General features: G+C 40.4%; 1 protein-coding gene across 1 annotated transcript; it reads right to left on the bottom strand.

Moving 5' to 3' along the window:
- Positions 1 to 8,368: 8,368 nt before the first annotated feature.
- LOC129202259 (ovalbumin-like) lies at positions 8,369 to 13,912 on the bottom strand. Its single transcript, XM_054814708.1, has 7 exons — positions 13,745 to 13,912; positions 13,065 to 13,115; positions 12,341 to 12,469; positions 11,531 to 11,648; positions 10,152 to 10,294; positions 9,822 to 9,977; positions 8,369 to 8,764 (listed from the first exon to the last, which is right to left on the bottom strand). The coding sequence occupies exons 1-7, from the start codon at positions 13,910 to 13,912 to the stop codon at positions 8,369 to 8,371; spliced, it is 1,161 nt and encodes a 386-aa protein (XP_054670683.1).
- Positions 13,913 to 18,234: the final 4,322 nt, after the last annotated feature.

The following is an 18,234-nucleotide window of genomic DNA, read 5'->3' as shown; positions in this document are numbered from 1 at the left end:
TTCTATTAATGGTCCTTCCTTTGGGAAGTAAACCTGTGGGCTCTTTCACTGTAGTCATTCATGTTTCCATTTTGTCAGGACAAATACTGGCAGGACGTCAGTGCCCTGGCCAGATCTCAGCTACATAAATGCATTTAATTTTCCTCCAGTTTCAGTGTAACTTAGCACAAGTCATTGTGACTTTCCTACACAGTGTGTTGCTTTCTTCATTAGCACCTGGGTTCAGGAGTAGGTGAAATGCTTGACATCTAAACAGAACATTATAAAGTGCTCTATAAAGGCTCTTGAGGGTCTTGAGAAAGACTTTCTGTCACAGAAAAAATGGTAGCTTCTGCTTTCACATTCTGTTTGAGAGAGACATGGATTCCATGGATGGACCACTCGGTGGATAAGGAATTGGCTGGATGGTCGCACTCAAAGAGTGTCCTGGGCTGCATCAAAAGAAATGTGACCAGCAGGTTGAGGGAGGTGATCCTGCACCCCTAATCCGCTCTTGTGAGACCCCACCTGGAGTACTGCGTCCAGCTGTGGGGGCCCCAGTACAGGAGAGACATGGAGCTGTTGGAGAGAGTCCAGAGGAGGGCTACGAAGCTGATCAGAGGGCTGGAGCACCTCTCCTATGAGGACAGGCTGAGAGAGTTGGGGTTGTTCAGCCTGGAGAAGAGAAGGCTCCAGAGAGACCTTACAGCAGCCTTCCAGTACCTGAAGGGGCCTACAGGAAAGGTGGAGAGGGACTGTTTATCAGGGAGTGTAGTGACAGGACAAGGGGTAATGGGTTTGAGCTGAAGGAGGGTCGATTTAGATTAGATGTTAGAAAGAAATTCTTTACTGTGAGAGTGGTGAGGTGCTGGAACAGGTTGCCCAGAGAGGCTGTGGATGCCCCATCCCTGGAAGTGTTTAAGACCAGGCTGGATGAGGCTTTGGGCAACCTGGTCTAGTGGAGGGTGTCCCTGCCCACAGCACGGGGGTTGGAACTAGATGATCTTTGAGGTCCCTTCCAGCCCAAACCATTCTATGATTCTATGCTTCTATACAACTTTCCATGGTTGGTTTTCATGTTAATTGGTACCTTATTTTAGCTACCAACTCTGTATAGCTCTTGAAAATTTGATTTAATTCAAAACTAACGTGTTCTATATTTCAGGTAGATAAAAAAAAAAAAGGATTTTTACAGGAAAGCTGTTCAGTTTCCCTGCCATTTTCAAATATTTTTTTACCAGTATCAGCACTGCTTATTTACTTGGGAGACAAGAATTTCTGGTTCAGCCAGCAGAGCACTCTATTCAAGTTTTTTGCTCAGCCAGAGCAGGCCAGTATATTTTAAACATAAAAGGATTTTAAATGTCCCAAACCTTTAAAAGAACTTCAGGAGATAAAAGAAGCATGGGGAGGAGAAGGGTTTTGAAATCTGAGAATATTTTGATCCCTTTGGAGGTCTGATGCAATTTTTTTAAAGTATCTGTGTGATTTAAAGTTCAAAACTGTAAGGAGGACAGGGGTACAGAAACTGAGAAAATAGTAAGGGTGCTGAGTGGCTTGATACGAACCTTTCTGTGCTAAGGAGGACTCCCTTCTGGGTGATGCCTCTGTCATAGCGTAATTGAGAGCACAGCATGAGCTTTTCCTAACCTTGTCAACTGAAAAAAAAAAAATTATGTACATCACCTAGACTGGTTATAACAGATTTTGGGTTGTGCTATAACAGATTTTTTATGTAGGATAATTTGTATCATCCTGAAATTTCAAATAGTTTTTAAGTTTGAGATTAGTTCTTTGGGTATCTTTTTTCCCTTTAAAGCTTTGGTTGAGAATACACGTGTCTTTATTTTGAAACAGAGTAGATATCTATCTGTTGTGTACCTCCTAAGAGTAAGTTTGCAAGCCTTCCCTTGCCAAGCAATCCTTGCTGACATATTCTAACAGTATTTAAAACTTTATGAGTTGCCAGAGGGTGTGGTGAGGTTCCTGTGTAAATATTACTGAGGCATTTTGCTCCACACCTGCAGAAAGCAAAGGTGTGGTGAAATTTGACAGTACTGGCATAATTCATCATACTTTACTATTACCTCTACATGCTTTGGCTTAGATACTGTAATTAATAAAGACAGTGTTTGTCCTGAGAAATTCAACTCTGTTAAGAAGCACAACACTTCTGCGAAAGGACTGATCTGTCTATCTGAAAAGAGATTATCTGCTAATGAATATGCACACTGTTTTCACATATGCAAGGGTGCAGTTTTCCTTTGAATGACTCAGGCGGTGAGCATTTTTAAAGTATTCCAGGTAGCAGTTAATATCAAAAATATGAAGAGTGGCCTGAATTTCTCAATCATGATACACAGTACTGCATTATGAGTAATGACATTATGTGGGGCTTGTATGAACTTTAACCGAAACTTGTCATTTTTCCGAAGAAATCTCTCAAAGGGTGTAACTGTATGTCAGCTGCACAACTACTGAATCAGAAAGCTGATCCCTGCTTTGTGTTAATGGGAGTTTCCCAGGCTGCAGTGCTGTAGTGCATGATGTGCCATGTCGTGGGATGACAAATGTGAATATCAATTCAATGTATCTTCAAAACACATTTCTAAACAAGAGCGCATCCTAAACAGGAGTTGTGCTGATGTGCAAGAACAGGGTATAGAGGAAGGGCTCTCTTTTTTTAGAAACCCATTTAAACATTTGCTTTTTTTTCATACAGCTTGACTGCAAATATTCTTGCCTGGTGGAATGACCAGTGGAATGACAAGGCAGTTGGTATTTTCAGAATTTTCGTCAGGAGAATTTCCCCGATACTCACTTATGGAAGTGCACTGGAAATCTTAGCTATTCACTGATCTGCTTGGCATCTGCTGGCCCTTCGTAGTTTCACACATTTAGACTGCCTTTGGGACTGATCTGAACTACCTGGTTAAGTGCACATACGACAGCAGTAAGTCTTTGTCCTGGAAGAGGGTAAGCCCAAAAAGGAGGCTTGGAATGGAATTTCCCCCTCAGACTGAAAAGGACCTCAGGTGAGCTGGAGTGACATTAGCGTCATTTGAACATGTCTTACCAATGCCTTTGCAATTGGAAGATTCTTCCATCTTTCCATCTCTAATGTTCTCTGCCTGTTGCACAAAGGAGCTCAGTCTCTTGAGACCTGACATCTTTTTACATTGTTCAAGTTAGCAAACTTGTCATAACAGTGACCAAGCAAAAATTAAGTGATTCAGGACAAGTACGACAACATGATCTCATGTTCCTATCTGCTCTCAGATAAAATGAGATGGAAAGTTTTGTTTCTCAAGCTTTTGTGAGCAATACAAAAGTATGAAATTGCAGGGTATTGCACTGAGGACCGTCTTTTAAAATATCCTGATGATCATCTGCTCTTCTCTACCAAAGCATTTCCAATCTCTTTGGAGAGGTACTTTCCAGATATGATTGAAGTGTATGCAGATCTTCATGGCTCCATTATCTTTTGGACTGGTATTTGAGGCTCTTTTCAAACCCAAAAGCAGAACTCTCTTTGTGTAGTTTAAAACTAGCGCGATTGTCTCTTTCAGATGCTTTAGACTTTCTTTCTTCTTAGTCTATCTCCCTTATTTTCTAGGGCTTTGGCTTCATCTTCCAAGGCTTTCTTAACATCTCTTGCTTCTGTGGTTGCTAATTCCTTGTCTAGGCACATAGATAGACCAAGACATAGACCAAGTCTAATTTGAATTCAATAGTAGAGAGGAAACATCAGGCTAAGGAAAGTTAGCACAGTAGGTGTAAGGAGAGGCAGAGCACTTGCTCTCTGTGGCTGGAGGAATGGGCCCTCACCCCACCTCCTGCAGATGCAGCTGAGATGCAGCCTGGACTCTGCGGTTTACGCAGCCTTATTGCACGGCAGATGATCCCTCTAGGCGATAGGAGTGGCAACGCTCTCCTCTCATTTTTCTCCTTAGTCCCAAAACTTCCTCTCCTTGACATTTCTCCTCTTAGAAGCAAGGCTTGACCCCAGCCCTGCCCTCTTCCCTCACTGCCCCAAGAAGTAGATAGAGATTGCTGAAGGGCAAGGAGGATCAAGGAGGACGTGGTGAGGGTGGGGATAGTCAGCAACTTGGGGAAAGGGAGCTACTGGATAGCAATTAACTGTGTCCAAGGGAAAGGAGGCAGAAAGAAATAGAAAAGAAGGAAGAGGGTAAAGGAACTACTTTTACACACAGCCCTGTGAAGTGTAATGATCCCTCCTCCACTGCCTTTGCTCATTGTTATTTCTCATATCTCTGCCTTCATTACAAGAACTCATCGGGCACCTCACTATTCTCCCTCTCCATATTGACCTCTTATCAGATCCACAACATTGTAATTTGACCTGTGTAACTAAGAAGTCAGCCTTCCACTGTAAGGATCTGCTCACCTCCAGAATCCTGTTCCTGTCGTCTGTAAGGTGCCACTAATAGAGGTTCATTGTTTGCCTGCATTGATTTTAGACCGTGGGTTGCTATTGCTAACATTTAGAAAAAGTAGGAAAATGCTGTATGAGTTAAAAAAATAAAAGCTCAAAATTAGTTTGGAATCTTTTTTTCCTGGGAGCAGCAGGCAATTGTGAGAGTTTGCTCATGCCACAAGACAGACCATACGGTATTAAAGTCTTTATCCTGTGATGTTTAAGAGTTTGTGAGGAGAGGGGAGGCCAGGTACAAATGGTAGCCCATTGATATCCACATATAATAAAATGGAGACAAAGTATAAATTATGCTACTGGGACTAAAAATGTGTAGCATGAATGGCTTACACCACTTCTACATTAGTGAGATTTGGATTTATGTTTAAAATTAAATTAATCAGAACATTGTGGATTCTCCAGCCTTAACGATATGCAATATTTGACTGGGAAGGACCCTGAGCAACCTGCTATGTCTTTGAAGTTAGGACCAGATGACTGTCAGCTGCCCATTCCAACCCAAGTTACTCTCTAACTCCGTGAACTTCAGGAGACCAATTTTTGCAAATAACTGGCTTTGTTCAACTGAACAATATCACTTACACTGTCATATATTTGAAGAAGTAGGACTGGAATAAACAGTAGGGCCCTAGGGTCAAATTTTGTCATCTCTATGGAAATTCATTACGTGAATTATCTTCGCATTGTAAGACTGCAGGCAAGCAAACAAGTGTGGTCTTGTATCTGCGCAACTCACTAATCCTTTGAATAAATTGTGTCTCTTTGCACGTGTGAAATTACAAATATATATGGGGTGTGGTGGTAGAGCAGTAAAAGCCTCTTATGACGGGTCCTAAAGCTGTCAGTCTGAGCCTTCTCCCATACTTGTGCTGAAAGAAATACTGGGGGTAGAAGAGAGGGTAATCTGCCTGTACTTCATGAGACAGCAGAGAACCTGTCAGCAGTGGTGATGATTTTGCTTCTCTGGGGATGGGGAAAAGAAGCTGTAGCCTCCTCTGTTGGCACAAAGGAGAGGACTTGTTCCATGCTGGGTGGTGGAGGTCTGATATCTGTCACTCAACTTGGGGCTGCATCCAGGCCTGTCCTTTAGAGGCCTGTTCTTTAGGTGCCTGTTGTTACAGAAGCTGCAGTGCCTCAGGTGTGGAAGGCTGTTGAAGTTTTTAGCTGTCAGGCAAATATTTCTCTCTCTCAGATTTGAGGACTCCAGCACCCATTCCTTAGTGGGTGTGTGATTTGCAAAGTCCCAAAATGGTTTCAAAGTTTTCAGCCTCTGAAAACATAGGACTGAGAATGCATGTTTATGTTTTTTCCGTTTCTGTGTTAGAGATGGACGGACTGCACAGCTGGTTAAGGAAGTGACTACTGAGGACAAGAGTATGACTGCTTATTGCTGTGCTGGCAGGAGAAGTCAGCAGAAATCAGGAGGCAGCACTGAATCTATCTGTCTACATACAGGAGCAGATGTACTTCTTTGTGTCTTCTGCTTGTGAGGAAGTATGTTTTAATTGATAAGAACTACAACGCCCTAGAAATAGTGCAGTTTTAGAACAAATGCTGAAAATTAAGTGTCCTGAGGATTTTAGGTGCCCTATTTCCGTGACCAGATCAACAGAAACTCCAGGACAATAGTAAACACATTGTTAGCTCTCTTGCAATAACTTTCCCCATTTATTATCTCCTAACCAGCAATTGAAAAAGATACAGGAAAGTGAAAGAAAATATTTGAACTATTTATACACCAGCAAAGGTGGTGTCATGTTATCTTCCTTCTTTTGCAAGATCATGTTTGCTACCAGCAAGTTATGCCCCCTAGGTCCTACCAAAGTATGCGTTATCTTGAGGGATGGGGGAAGGGGGAGAAGCCAAAACAAGTAGAACAAGCAAAATACTGTGTGGTGGGACTGAAAAAACATTCCGCCACAGACCACCCAGCACTGGTGCCATGCTGTGCATACTGGAGTCAGGAAAGAGCATAGCTTTCTTGCAGTAACTTCATCCCCCAAAGCCTTTCTCTCACTTGTCTGGTACTTCTCTGTGACAGTTCTTCACAGGTCTGTTTCCTTTCTTGCTTCAGTGGCAAAGGGAAGAATGATTCATTCCAGAGAGAAACTATAACTTGCCATAGACATTGCTTCTTTTAGAATGGTTATTCTCTTTACTTACAAAATAAGAGCCTATAAAGCTTTATAAACACACCACAAAGATAACTAGAAAACTCCATCCCATTTCCCATTCCCCTGTGGTCTCTGAGGCAGTGTTGTGTCTCAGTGGGATGTAGATTCTGCACATATCGAGCTGCCTTCCAAAATGCTTATCAGTTCCTGTTTCAGAGAATCATGAATCATGGTTTGTGCTGAAAATGTTGTATCTGACTAATTTGAGTTGCATGCATGAGGGATTATGGGTCATGCTGTCCCTTCCTGGCAGAAGATTGGTCTCAATATTGAACCTTAGCCCAGACTTAGGAGAGACTCTCATTCTTTATCCCTCTGTAAGCAATTAACCAACTCTGCTAAAAGATTTACAGAATATCTCAAGTTGGAAGGGAGCCATAAGGATCATCGAGTCCAACTCTCTGCTCCTCGCAGGACTACCTAAACTAAACCATAAGACGAAGAGCATCATCCAGACACTCCTTGAACTCTCACAGGCTTGGTGCTGTGACCGCTGCCCTGGGGAGCCTGTTCCACTGACCACCCACCCTCTCAGTGAAGAGCCTTCTCCTAATGTCCAGTCTGAACTTCCCCTGACAGAGCTTCATTCCATTTCCTCATGTCCTATCGCTGGTCACCAGAGAGAGGAGATCAGCACCTCCGCCTCTGCTGCCCCCCTTGAGGAAGTTATAGGCTGCCATGAGGTCACTCCTCAGCCTTCTGTTCTCCAAGCTGAACAAGCCAAGTGACCTCAGCCGCTCCTCATAAATCTTGCCCTTGAGACCTTTCACTATCTTGTTGCCCTCCTCTGGACACACTCTAACAATGTGATGTCCTTCTTATATTGAGGCACCCACGACTGCACACAGTAGTGGAGGTGGGGCTGCACCAGTGCAGTGTAGAGTGGGACACTGTTGACTCATATCCAAGTTGCCATCAACCCAAACCCCCAGATCTCTTTCCGCAGGGCTGCCCTCTAGCCTCTCATCCCCCAATTTGTATGTATAACCAGGATTACCCTGTCCCAGGTGCCCTTCAAATACTCCAAATGAAATGTTTTTGCTTAAAAGTGTTTTTATTACGATTGAAGGAGCAAGAGAGTACATCCGCAAGACCTATTACATATGGACACATGGAAAACAATTTGAATAGTAACATGCCATATTTGATCCTGATGATTGAGCCAAAAAGGTTTGAGGAGAAATATGAATTATAAGATTTCTATAATGCATCTTTAGAAAGTGAGGAAGAGCCTTGCAGTATCAGGAGCAGAAAGAAAAAGCAATTCTCTTGTCAGAGTAGGAAATGTTGGTGGTGACAGTTTAATCTGGGAGCTTTCGAGTGACTAATTGCAGCAGAGTCACCATGAAGCTTGGCCATAGAGAAACCTGGCTTGATTAGAAGGCTGCATTTTTTTCCATAAAACTTCTGCTGATAAATGGCATTGTGTTTTTTTCAGTGTGATAATTTGGCACTATTATTGCTAACTTGGACCAGGAATATCTCTCTTCATGCTCATACTTTCTTTGGGTCCAATTTTCATTCCCTTAACTCTTCATGCATGAGTAAATAATGCTACTCTGCAGAAAGGAAAGGCAAAGGACCTCTGTTTTCATGGCATAATTTCTCTGACTTTACTATTTTTTAATTTTTTTAAATAAAGCCTTCCGGTTTTAGAAAATATAGATGAAAGAGAAAGTACGCATTTCTGTTTACCCTTGATACTGCAGTGCTTTGGGTCTTGCTGTGAGGGACAGAAATTCTTTCAGCTTTCTTCTCTTTAAGGGGAAAAGCATCTGCCAAAGAAGAGGATGCTGTTGGTTGGGTTGTGCTTGATCAAGAAGAGGAAAGGGTGGTCAGCCCTAAACTCTTCAGAGACACTTGTAACCTCCATCCCAGCTCCTGTTGAGCCTACCACCTCACTGCCTGCTTCATAGATTTCCACAAATGCCTCATGGACAGCTTCAGACATCTTCAAGCTCTCCGCTGAAGAGATGCCAGAGAGATTGGCTGATGAGCTGAACAGGTCAGTCATACCCAAGGCCATTAAGACAGATGTGAGGTTATATTTTTCCTCCATCTTCATGCGGGGGAGGTACACTTTCATTTTCCTCTCTTCCATCATATCAGGATTGGTCCACTCCATGAGTTTTTCAAAGGTGATTGCGTTCTCAAGCTGCAAGGAGACAAGCAAATGAGATCTCTGGGATGAAAGCACAACTTCCTTTGTGGCAAGGCAGTACCAGTGGTGGGGTTTTTTCTCTTTTAAACTGACTGCTCTTGGCATAGCATTTTTTCTAAGTGTATGCAGATTAATGTATGTAGGAGAGGAAAGTAAACTATGACTCTTTCCTCTTTGCTCTGTCCTGCTTTCTATTTCTTTGATAGGCTCACTGCCAATTAATTTTCTTAGTGAGATGGCTACTCAGCAAATTTCACCTAAACTTCTTCCCTATTTATTTTCTTTGTTTAGGAAATATATTCCAAAAAGTATTCTGTGCTTTTGAGTTGTAAGCTCTATCTACATTTAAGACCTCCAAGTAACCAATTACTAATACCTGAACTATCAGTTATTACTGAGGAAATTTAGCTGTGTTCAAATGCCTCTTCATTTTTATAATTTAGATTCTTTGAGTTAGTGTACAAACATTTCAATGAACTCTCATTTATTACTTTTCCTATTCAGACTAACTACAGTCCTCCTAATGGCAATATCCCATGCCTGTATTCTGATCATCTCAACAATAGTATGACATGTACATTTTATTGTCTGAAATTGCTTTAACCATTCCAGTAGCCCTCATATTCAGTTTTTAGATAGTTTAATTTTTGAAGGTATGAAGGAAGCATGTTGAGCACTGCCAAACCAAACAATAATTACAACTAGTACAGCTAATATGAACTTCCCAGGAAGCTCCTCAGTGTGCAGGAATGGAGATATAAAACCTTTGGAGTTCAAGCAGCTGGAGTAACAGCTGCTTAGCTGAGAAGAATCTGTTCTGCAGTGACCAATATTTAACCCACTAAAGCAGTTCCTTAAGCAATCCATGCTCAGCACAAACTATTGCAAGACCACTGAGACAGCTGCATGCTTCTATGCAACGATTCCATGTTGCCTGTGTTCACATCTGTGCTGGTGAAGCGTTTTAGGATAACTTCATTGTGAAGGGCTTTGCAGCACCTGAATTTCACTGTGTTTATGGTTTTCTAAAACCCACCCACCAGGACCATACCTGCTCCAGGCCAGAGACATCATCAGGCAACATCACCAACATGCTCAGCTCCCCGCTGGCGTATGGAAGCTCCAGGATCTTCATTTTCTCAGAAGCCATCACTGCCACTTTAAATGAACCAATCTGATACATCATCTGCACAGGTTTGCTTTCTTCCTGAAAAGCCAAATAAGATAATATAGTTTTCACAAAGATTATTCTTAGAGTGTAGAAATGTCTACTTATGGTTAAAACTATTGATAGCTTTTGTTCAAGAAGATTGTATAACAACTTGTCTACTCTCTTCATAAATTCCAGAGGACACCTTTAAGGTGATGTACGCCCATGTACCTTAGTCATTCTGAAAGGCACTGCCTGGGTGTCTTCATCCTTAAATGCTTTCTCCCACATTCCTTTGAAGTAAATGGCATTAACAAGGACCATTTGAGTTTGGGGATCCACAGAGCCCGGTTGAAGGATATTTTTGATCATTCCTTTAAGAATGCAGAGGAAAAGAGAACACATATATAACACATCTGTGTATAACACATCTTACTTGGCAATCACAACACTAAATGAAGGGTATAGAATCTGTGGGGAGGAGGGTGTAGGGCAGGGACATTGTTTTTGCAGCTGTAATCTTGTGCTTCTGAGGTTGATTTGCTCGCTGCTGTTGGCAACAGCTGTTGTTTCCCTCTTTGTAAAGAATTATAATGAGAGTTATAAGATCCAGAGATTTACTTGTTAGAAAATGAGTAGACCTGTATGTTTTGTGACAATAGGAAGACCCATTCGAACCTTTTATCCCAAGACGGTTTCCAACCCAAACAGTAAACATATATACTTCTTGCTTCAAACCAAAGTTGAAAGGAGATGTCTATATAAAGAAGGTAGTAGGAAAGAAAACCAGAATTTGATTCTGCTTTCTTCTTATACTTTGTTCTTTTTTATTCTGCAGTCCTCATGCACATAGCAAGCTCCTCCCTTAGTCCTTTCCCACTAATATCTTAATCATGGACTGTTTTTCTCCTTCAAAGTATGACACAACACCAGAGGTTGTGTGATTGTGAATATTTTCATTTCAGTTAAAATTCAGCATCTTTTATCTGTCTTTGCTGTGCAGGACGTGTTTCAAGCATGAGTGAAAGGAATCTTTTGAGGGGGCCAGGGAGAGACTGGAAGAATGGAGGAACCACATGGAGATGCAGTAGGGTAGAAATCCCAATTGCGGTATACCTCTTTCTATTCATTTCATACACCTCCCTACCATTCCTTAACTCTGTGGTTTTCCATTGCCCTTTACCTGTTAAAATTTCTCAAGTACCTTGTGACTGCATGCCCTGCAGGCACACAACAGGCACACAACAAGTCTGGGAAGCTTGAGGGCAAAGCACACTGATCAAAGGATATCCAGATTCTAAACATTAGTGTCAAACCACTTGTCAATGTGTAAAAAGCATATTCTAGTGCTGTCCCTTTCATCAGGACTGGAAGTATTACATACCTGCAAAGTCCCTACAGATATAAAGAGTTCTCTAAAAGGGATGTGCCTGAGGAAAAGATTGTTAAATGATAGCTCCCTATCTGGGAACTCATCTGTTATCCAGGAGAAGGATCAGAGGGAGAGGTTTAGTGGATTTTTTTGTCTCCTGACTTAAGTGTTTTCATATACTGTTCAAACATGGTGGCAGAAGGGAAAATACCTATGCCAATATTTATCTTGCTCTTACCATTTGTCTGACTTTCAACCCAGGAGTTGATGAACTCTCTGGCTTGATCTGCAGCTGTCTGAAAGCTGATAGTTGCCAAGCCTTCTTTATACAGTTCCTTCACACACTGTAAGTATTCCTGCAAAGGAAGAGTATGCAGTTTTCAGATCAGAATGTGAAAACATTTTGCAAATGTGAAATGCAAGAATGAAATTAACAGATATGAATAATCTGCTTATTAAGGCTAATCAGTAAGCCATGATTCTAGGGCATAAGCATCTCAAGATTCGACATTCATTGCTTCAAGCAAGAGTACATGCTTACATTTTTAAAATATTTTCCAAAACCGAGTTTGGTCAAAATATGGCATTCATTTCCATTGAAGTATAAGGGTTTGTTGTTTTTTTTTTTTCATTTTGCCCACTTTTTAACTTTTTGTTTTGCAATGGTATTTTCCTTTAATTTCAAATTAAATGTTCCTTTCAACGGGAAAACTTGGAATATTTTTAACCTTAAGTTATTTTTCAGGTTTGTGTTGCAAGTTGAGAAAACAGTTGGAGTTAACTCTTTCCAACAAAAGTTACCTTTATTAATTTTACCTTGACATGATTGGATCATGAATGTACTTTGCGCAAACATCTTTTTGGCTAGGCACATTTTTTCTCAAGGCTGTAGAGTGTTAGGGCTGTGATAGAGAGGTCATGAATCCTGTCTTCCATATAGAAGAAAATTTCTTTAGCAGAACCTAGACTTCTGACAGTGCTTTTGCATTACAGAATGGTACAGCTTTGACATGGAAATACATTCAGATCAGATCTTAGAGCAACTCACCGGCAGGATTGGGTATGTTTCTTCAGCATAAAGTCTACTGGCAAAGCTGAGTGAATAATTGTCGCTTGGTTTGGTGATTTGGGTAATCATGTCTTTAAGTGAAGTGTGGACGCTTACAGATGTGCCGCACTGAATCGTTGGCATGAATGCAAATAAAAAGATAGATGATGTTATTCTAGTCTTAGTACGTAGTAGGTTTTTCATACTATACGAGAAGAGTAGAGTAGTTCAGACACCCCTGCTTACAAAACTGTTGTTCAGCCTGTATGTCTTGCTGCTGTAACTACACCAATGTAGAAATTTTCTAATATATACAATTCCGTGCTAGTTTTCTACTATAATTTCTTCATCCCTCTCTCAGGGGGATTCTTAATTACCCACTACAGTAATCTAGCTCCAGCAGATCAGGTAGGGTTTCCTCCATTCTCAGCCAGTCCCATTTAACCAGTAATATCCAGCTACCTTGCCTAAGCATACAAATATCCATAATTTTCCATATTTGCCCTATATTATGGTGCTGGGTTTCATCTTATGCTTGTTCTGAATCCTCTGTTACCTCCCTTCTCTCTCTATTCTTATGAACAAAGTGTTCCCCCATCTGCTGGTTGCAGAGCACTACCTGCTTATCAGAGAGGGGTTGGAACTGCTAACAGACTGCTTTATCTGCTAGGTTTTGCTCCCAGGAGAAAGTGACATACAGAAGGAGATGGAATTATTTCTGTACCTGAGATTCAATAGTCTCTCCAGATCCTGTGATTTTATCAAAGTGAACAACCTGTAATTGAAAATAACAGTAGTTGAAATAACAGGTATGACAAAAAAAGGTTATACAACTAGATTAACACGTTTGAAGTAAACCTATTGGCTAACTGAGAAGCTGGATGACTCAAAAGGTGCAATTCATCTGTACCATCTGTGAATAGCTGTGCCTACTGTTGCCTGCTTAGATGTTCTCTTTTTCTGTGGAACATCTAGAATTTAGCTCCAGTGTGCCATTAATAATACTAACTTTTTTCCAGGTAACAAGCCAGCCACTCTCTATGAAGGGAGAGCTTCCTCACAGAAAACTCATGTGAAACATTTTACGGTCTGGAGACATGTTTTGGCTCTTTCCCTGGAGATTTCATCTACTTTCCTTACTCTAAAAAAAGGACCACTGGAATGTGTTGTTCTCTTCAAGAATCCTACTGCTAACAATGATAAAATTAAAATTTAAATCCAGTTTCAAGATTTCTAGCTGATGCATTTGTTTAACACTATGGGAGTTTGAGGTGGCCACAGCTTTTGGTAACTCTGGATCCAGATTTTTTAGCCTCTGAGCTATGCGAGGGACATTATCATATAATTAAGTGCTATGGCTCTATTGAGCAGCAGGAAGGTTTATATCCTTAACTGTAGCCTCACCTTATCTATCTGAGCCCTGGTGTTTTCTCTTGCACCTAGGTAGACCATGGACAGAGCTGAAATGATGCTCAGGGGGGAGTAGAAGATGTTCTCATTGACATGCTGGACTTTCAGCTCCTTGAATACATCAAAACAAAATTCTGTGCTTGCTGCACTGATGGAGCCCATTGTGAAACCAGTATTGCCTAGAGCGAACAGAAGAAGTACAATGACAATGTAATGATGGAATACTGTACAAACACAGCGCAATGCACTTTAATAGTAGTTTTTAGGCAATGAAATATAAACAAGTAGTTTTGAAGTCATTCTGTGGTAACATGCCTATTGCTATGCTCACCTCTCATGCCTGTTAGAAACTCTATATTCATAAATCTATTTCTGCATTCGTATTCAGTTGCTTTTTTGGCAGTAAAGTTCCTCAGAGGTCTTAAATCTGTATGTGATTTCTGTTTACCTTTTTAAAGCAGACAAACAAAAATTGCCTGTACTTATTTTCATTCAGTGAAGGCTAGAATTCCTCGGCAGTTTGTAGTACCTTTGATGAAAACAAGAAAATGTGATGTCTTTGATATACTTGCAAAGCTGGAAATTTGAAGTGCAAATTTTAGTAGACTTGCTCTAGGTTTGGACACATATAAGTAAATGCAGAGGCTGGCTGACTATTTTTATTTTCTAAAAATAAATCAATGCAGTAAAATATCTATTTGTTACACAGTAGTTACTGTCAGTAGATCTTCAAAGGCTTGTAGCTTTATCCTTGTTTTAGTAATGGAAGCATGGATAGGCAATATAATTTGTCTAAGGTCACCTAGTCTAGGAAAGAGACTGATACACAAGATTCATATTCCAAGCTATTGTGCTTTCAGATACAGCTTACTTTGCTTAAATATATCTATATATACTACACTATAAGCTTTCTGAGAAATTAAATTTTGTTAGTGACATTCAAATAGAATAGAAATGCAGACATGGTAAAATAACAATAGCTACCATAATACAGCACTGTTAAATGAATATTTATTTGTGGCATAGACCAGTAAAAGCTTTATATTTATTTCTCTCTGAGGCTGCTATAAAGTTCTGGACGGTGTAAGTCCTGTGTAGCCACAGTACTTATATAAAGCACAACTTTTGAAGTCAGCATTGATCTAGTTTATTTCCTGTGATTTATAGAAATTGTGAAAGTTCATTGTCCTTCAAAATCCAGACCCTTATGTAGGTGCTTAATGCTGGTATGTCAAGTTTGTCTTTGGAGTGTTAAACTCCACCAAGGTTTTTAGTGACCATGCTCATGAGTATACACATACACGCACATCTCCCTCACTTTCCTTTCTGTATACAAGTTCACATTTATAGATTAATGTAAAAATATGTCTGTACACCCACACACGTTCTTATCTTGTGTAGTGTTCACCAACTGTATTTTCCAGGGATGCAACTGACAGAGAAATTTCACACTAATATAAACCTAGCAAATTCACTGAATGCCACGGTTTTGCTCTCAGTGCACTCTGTTGAACCGGAGGTCAAGCAAGCAAACTCATTCTTTGGCTGCCAAAATCAAACTTAAAAGATACTGAATGAGAGGATAAGTCACTCTGAAATAAAATAATATTTTAAGCACAAAATAATATTTTAAGCACAAACAATAAACTTTAAAAAAGTCTCCTGAAAAAAACCTCAGGTTTTGCACATAATAAAATAGCATAGAACACATACACACAGGTGAGAAGATTTGTAGAGAATATCATGTAAGTATTCTGTCCTTAAAGATGCCAAACACAAGACAACAATTGCTCTCTTTTTAAGCTTAGACATAAACAAGAAATAATATAGCAAGAAGGTAAATTTTCCTCAAGAAACTCTTACCTTTCGACCTTCAGCACCAAAGGCAATACAGCTTTCTAGCTGTATGTGGACAGACTGGCTGAGCTCTTGGGAATTTATACGGTCTGAATTGTGACACCCCCCCTCCCACTGCTGCCCTTCAGAAGTTTGACCTTTGACACCATAAAAATAATTTAATGGGATTAAGTCAGATTTCAGTTTCAATGGGCCCATTTTTGATTGAAGGGAGAGCAAATATTAGGTTTTTATTCTGTATAACAAAGTGTTTTCCACCAGTACATCAGGACTGTTGGATTGGAGAAAAGACTGGGAAATAATGCTTACACTCTTTTAAGCTTCATTTGCAACTAGATACAGGGATGTTAATAAAAACAAAAAAAAATGTGAAAACCTTAGTGATGGAAAACTTAATTAGCAGTTGTTAGTCAATCTGCCAATAATTAGTCAATTTGTTATTAAGGTTGTAGTAACAGACCAGAACCGTCTTTCAATTGTTGCTTTTTGAATGTACAAAATGCAGCTGAGCCATGCTAGACAGCAGACAAGTGAGAATAGGACTTGGCCTGGTATTCTACTAATGAAACTGGGGAAATGAAGGGGTGCATGTGAGAAAACCAATTGAGATGAAAGTCAAAAGCAGACACATTTTCTTTGAAAGGTTGAGATATTTTAAAAAGATCTTTTGATGTGTTTATAGCAAACTATTTTGTTCTCAGGGAGTAATAGTAAAACGTAGCCCTAGACAAAGTAAAAAGCAGTCAATTCCAAATGTGTTTGTGGTATGCACTTGCAACGTATCTCTCAGATCTTCCGTGGGTAAATGAATGGCCTGGAAGATGGTGGAGGAACTGTGAAATCCAGCTAAAGGTGTGTTCATGGTCCATGGGTCAATCATAATATACAATAGCAAATATATTTCAGTTAGAAAAGCTATTGTTCTGTATTGAAATAATAGAATGGACAAACAGTAAAGAAACCATTCTGACCTCTGTAAAGCACTATGCAATTTTTAAAAAAGGGGGGGGGTGTGAAATCCCAAAGTCAGTACGACATAATTCTTTAGAACATATATGGAGATGACTGTGATCTCTGTTAAGGAGAGGAGGTACCATCCTGTGCTGCTGTCAAAAGTTTAGACAATGCAATTTTATTTGCCTCAATCTGCTTCCCTTTGTGAAAATAAATGTGCCATAGAAATCTCCAATCTCCATGCCAGTTGTTGTCACCAAGGCAGAGGACTTAAGCAAGACAGATTGTAGTGGAAGTGTTATTTTTTTGCTAGATCTCTACTCCATAGGTATCAGCCAAGGGGTTTGTTTTGGTTTGGGTTTTTTTTGTTTTCCCACAGATAGTCTAACACATATGTATCTGTACTTAAGCACAGAATAATTCTTCTCACTTTTTTTTTTTTTTGTCAGGCCTACTGCTTCTGGTTCAGCCTTTAAGAAAGCTTAAAAAGCTTGTCTGCCTTTTCTGATGATTGAAGTGCTTCTCAGAAAACATTATCCCTACCTGTAAAATATATAGTAGTATGTTGATGGAGAAGCAGAATGGAGAATGAGTCTCCCAGGTGTGTTGCTAATCAAAAATCTCTACCATCTGTTCAATCAAACACCAGTAATGAGTTGTAGACATGTATTCTACTTAGCTCTTCATATCTGTTTGTTAATATACAGGTCAATGTAGACCTGGTGGTCCTGCCACACTGAAACACACTGGTGAAATAACAAGGAAAAGAAGGACAGTTTTGCCTCTGACTGAAGCAAGGAACTGTTTACCAGCCAGCCAGGTGCTGCAGAAGACATCCAGCCTCAAAGGGATGCTTCCAGATACTCTAAAGCATTAAGACAGTGCTGCCATAACTGAGAAGAATGGTCAAAGATCTCCTTGAGAGGCGGTAAGGAGGCAGTCTTAGTAGGAAAATGTTGATCTTTCTAGAGGCCTGCTCTGAGAGCACGTCACATGGATACATCCAGGGGACTGGCAGCTCAGCCAGTATCTCAGCTCCTAGCTCACTCTCCCCGTGTTCAAAGGGAGAGCAGCTTTAAGTGTGAATAAGCCTTGTGAAAAGAGGAGAATATGGTGCTTTTTTAACAGAAACTCTCTGGGAGAAGCTCTATCCTTGTCTGAGTTGTCAGATGGAGGATCCTGAATAACTTCTGTCTTATGAGAGTCTCCACTACAGAAAAGGGTCGAGTTATCCATTATGGCCAAAACTGTCAGCCATTTTGTCTGAGCAGACACCAGGTCAGGTCAGTAAGGGCAAGGTGTTTCCAAAGTAACCCTGGCATACATAATTAAGCTTTTCTTTTTTTTTTTTTTTTTTTAATTACTTACATTTGCATGAATATAGTTCAGTGTGTTTCCTACTTTGGATGTTATGAATAATGCTTTTATTAACAGTGCACCGTAACCTGTCTTAAGAGTGATGAATAACAACAGGGTGTTTCTCACCCAACAGTTTGGTGTACCAGTGAGCCAAGGCACCGAACACTTAAACAAGTACTCACATTCCCTCTTTTGTATCCACTGGCAGAGTGGTTCCCCATTTCATTTGTGTAGCTCAGGAGGTGAGGTGATACCACAGACATCAGGAGAGGCAGAAGTGCTTTTTAATGCTAGGTGGCCAGAAGAATATCCAG

This window comes from Grus americana, chromosome 2 (genome assembly GCF_028858705.1).
Source record: "Grus americana isolate bGruAme1 chromosome 2, bGruAme1.mat, whole genome shotgun sequence".
NCBI lineage: Eukaryota > Metazoa > Chordata > Aves > Gruiformes > Gruidae > Grus > Grus americana.
This window is presented reverse-complemented; position numbering and strand designations above follow the sequence as displayed.

Bases quoted from the DNA above. Each gene is read 5' to 3' on its own strand.
- LOC129202259 (XM_054814708.1), bottom strand. From the start codon at position 13,912: ATGGGCTCCATCAGTGCAGCAAGCACAGAATTTTGTTTTGATGTATTC. The intron at 12,470-13,064 runs GTACAGAAATAA...CCAACGATTCAG, and splicing joins GAGAGACTATTGAATCTCAG to TGCGGCACATCTGTAAGCGT. The intron at 9,978-10,151 runs GTACATGGGCGT...TTGGCTTTTCAG, and splicing joins TGCCTTTCAGAATGACTAAG to GAAGAAAGCAAACCTGTGCA.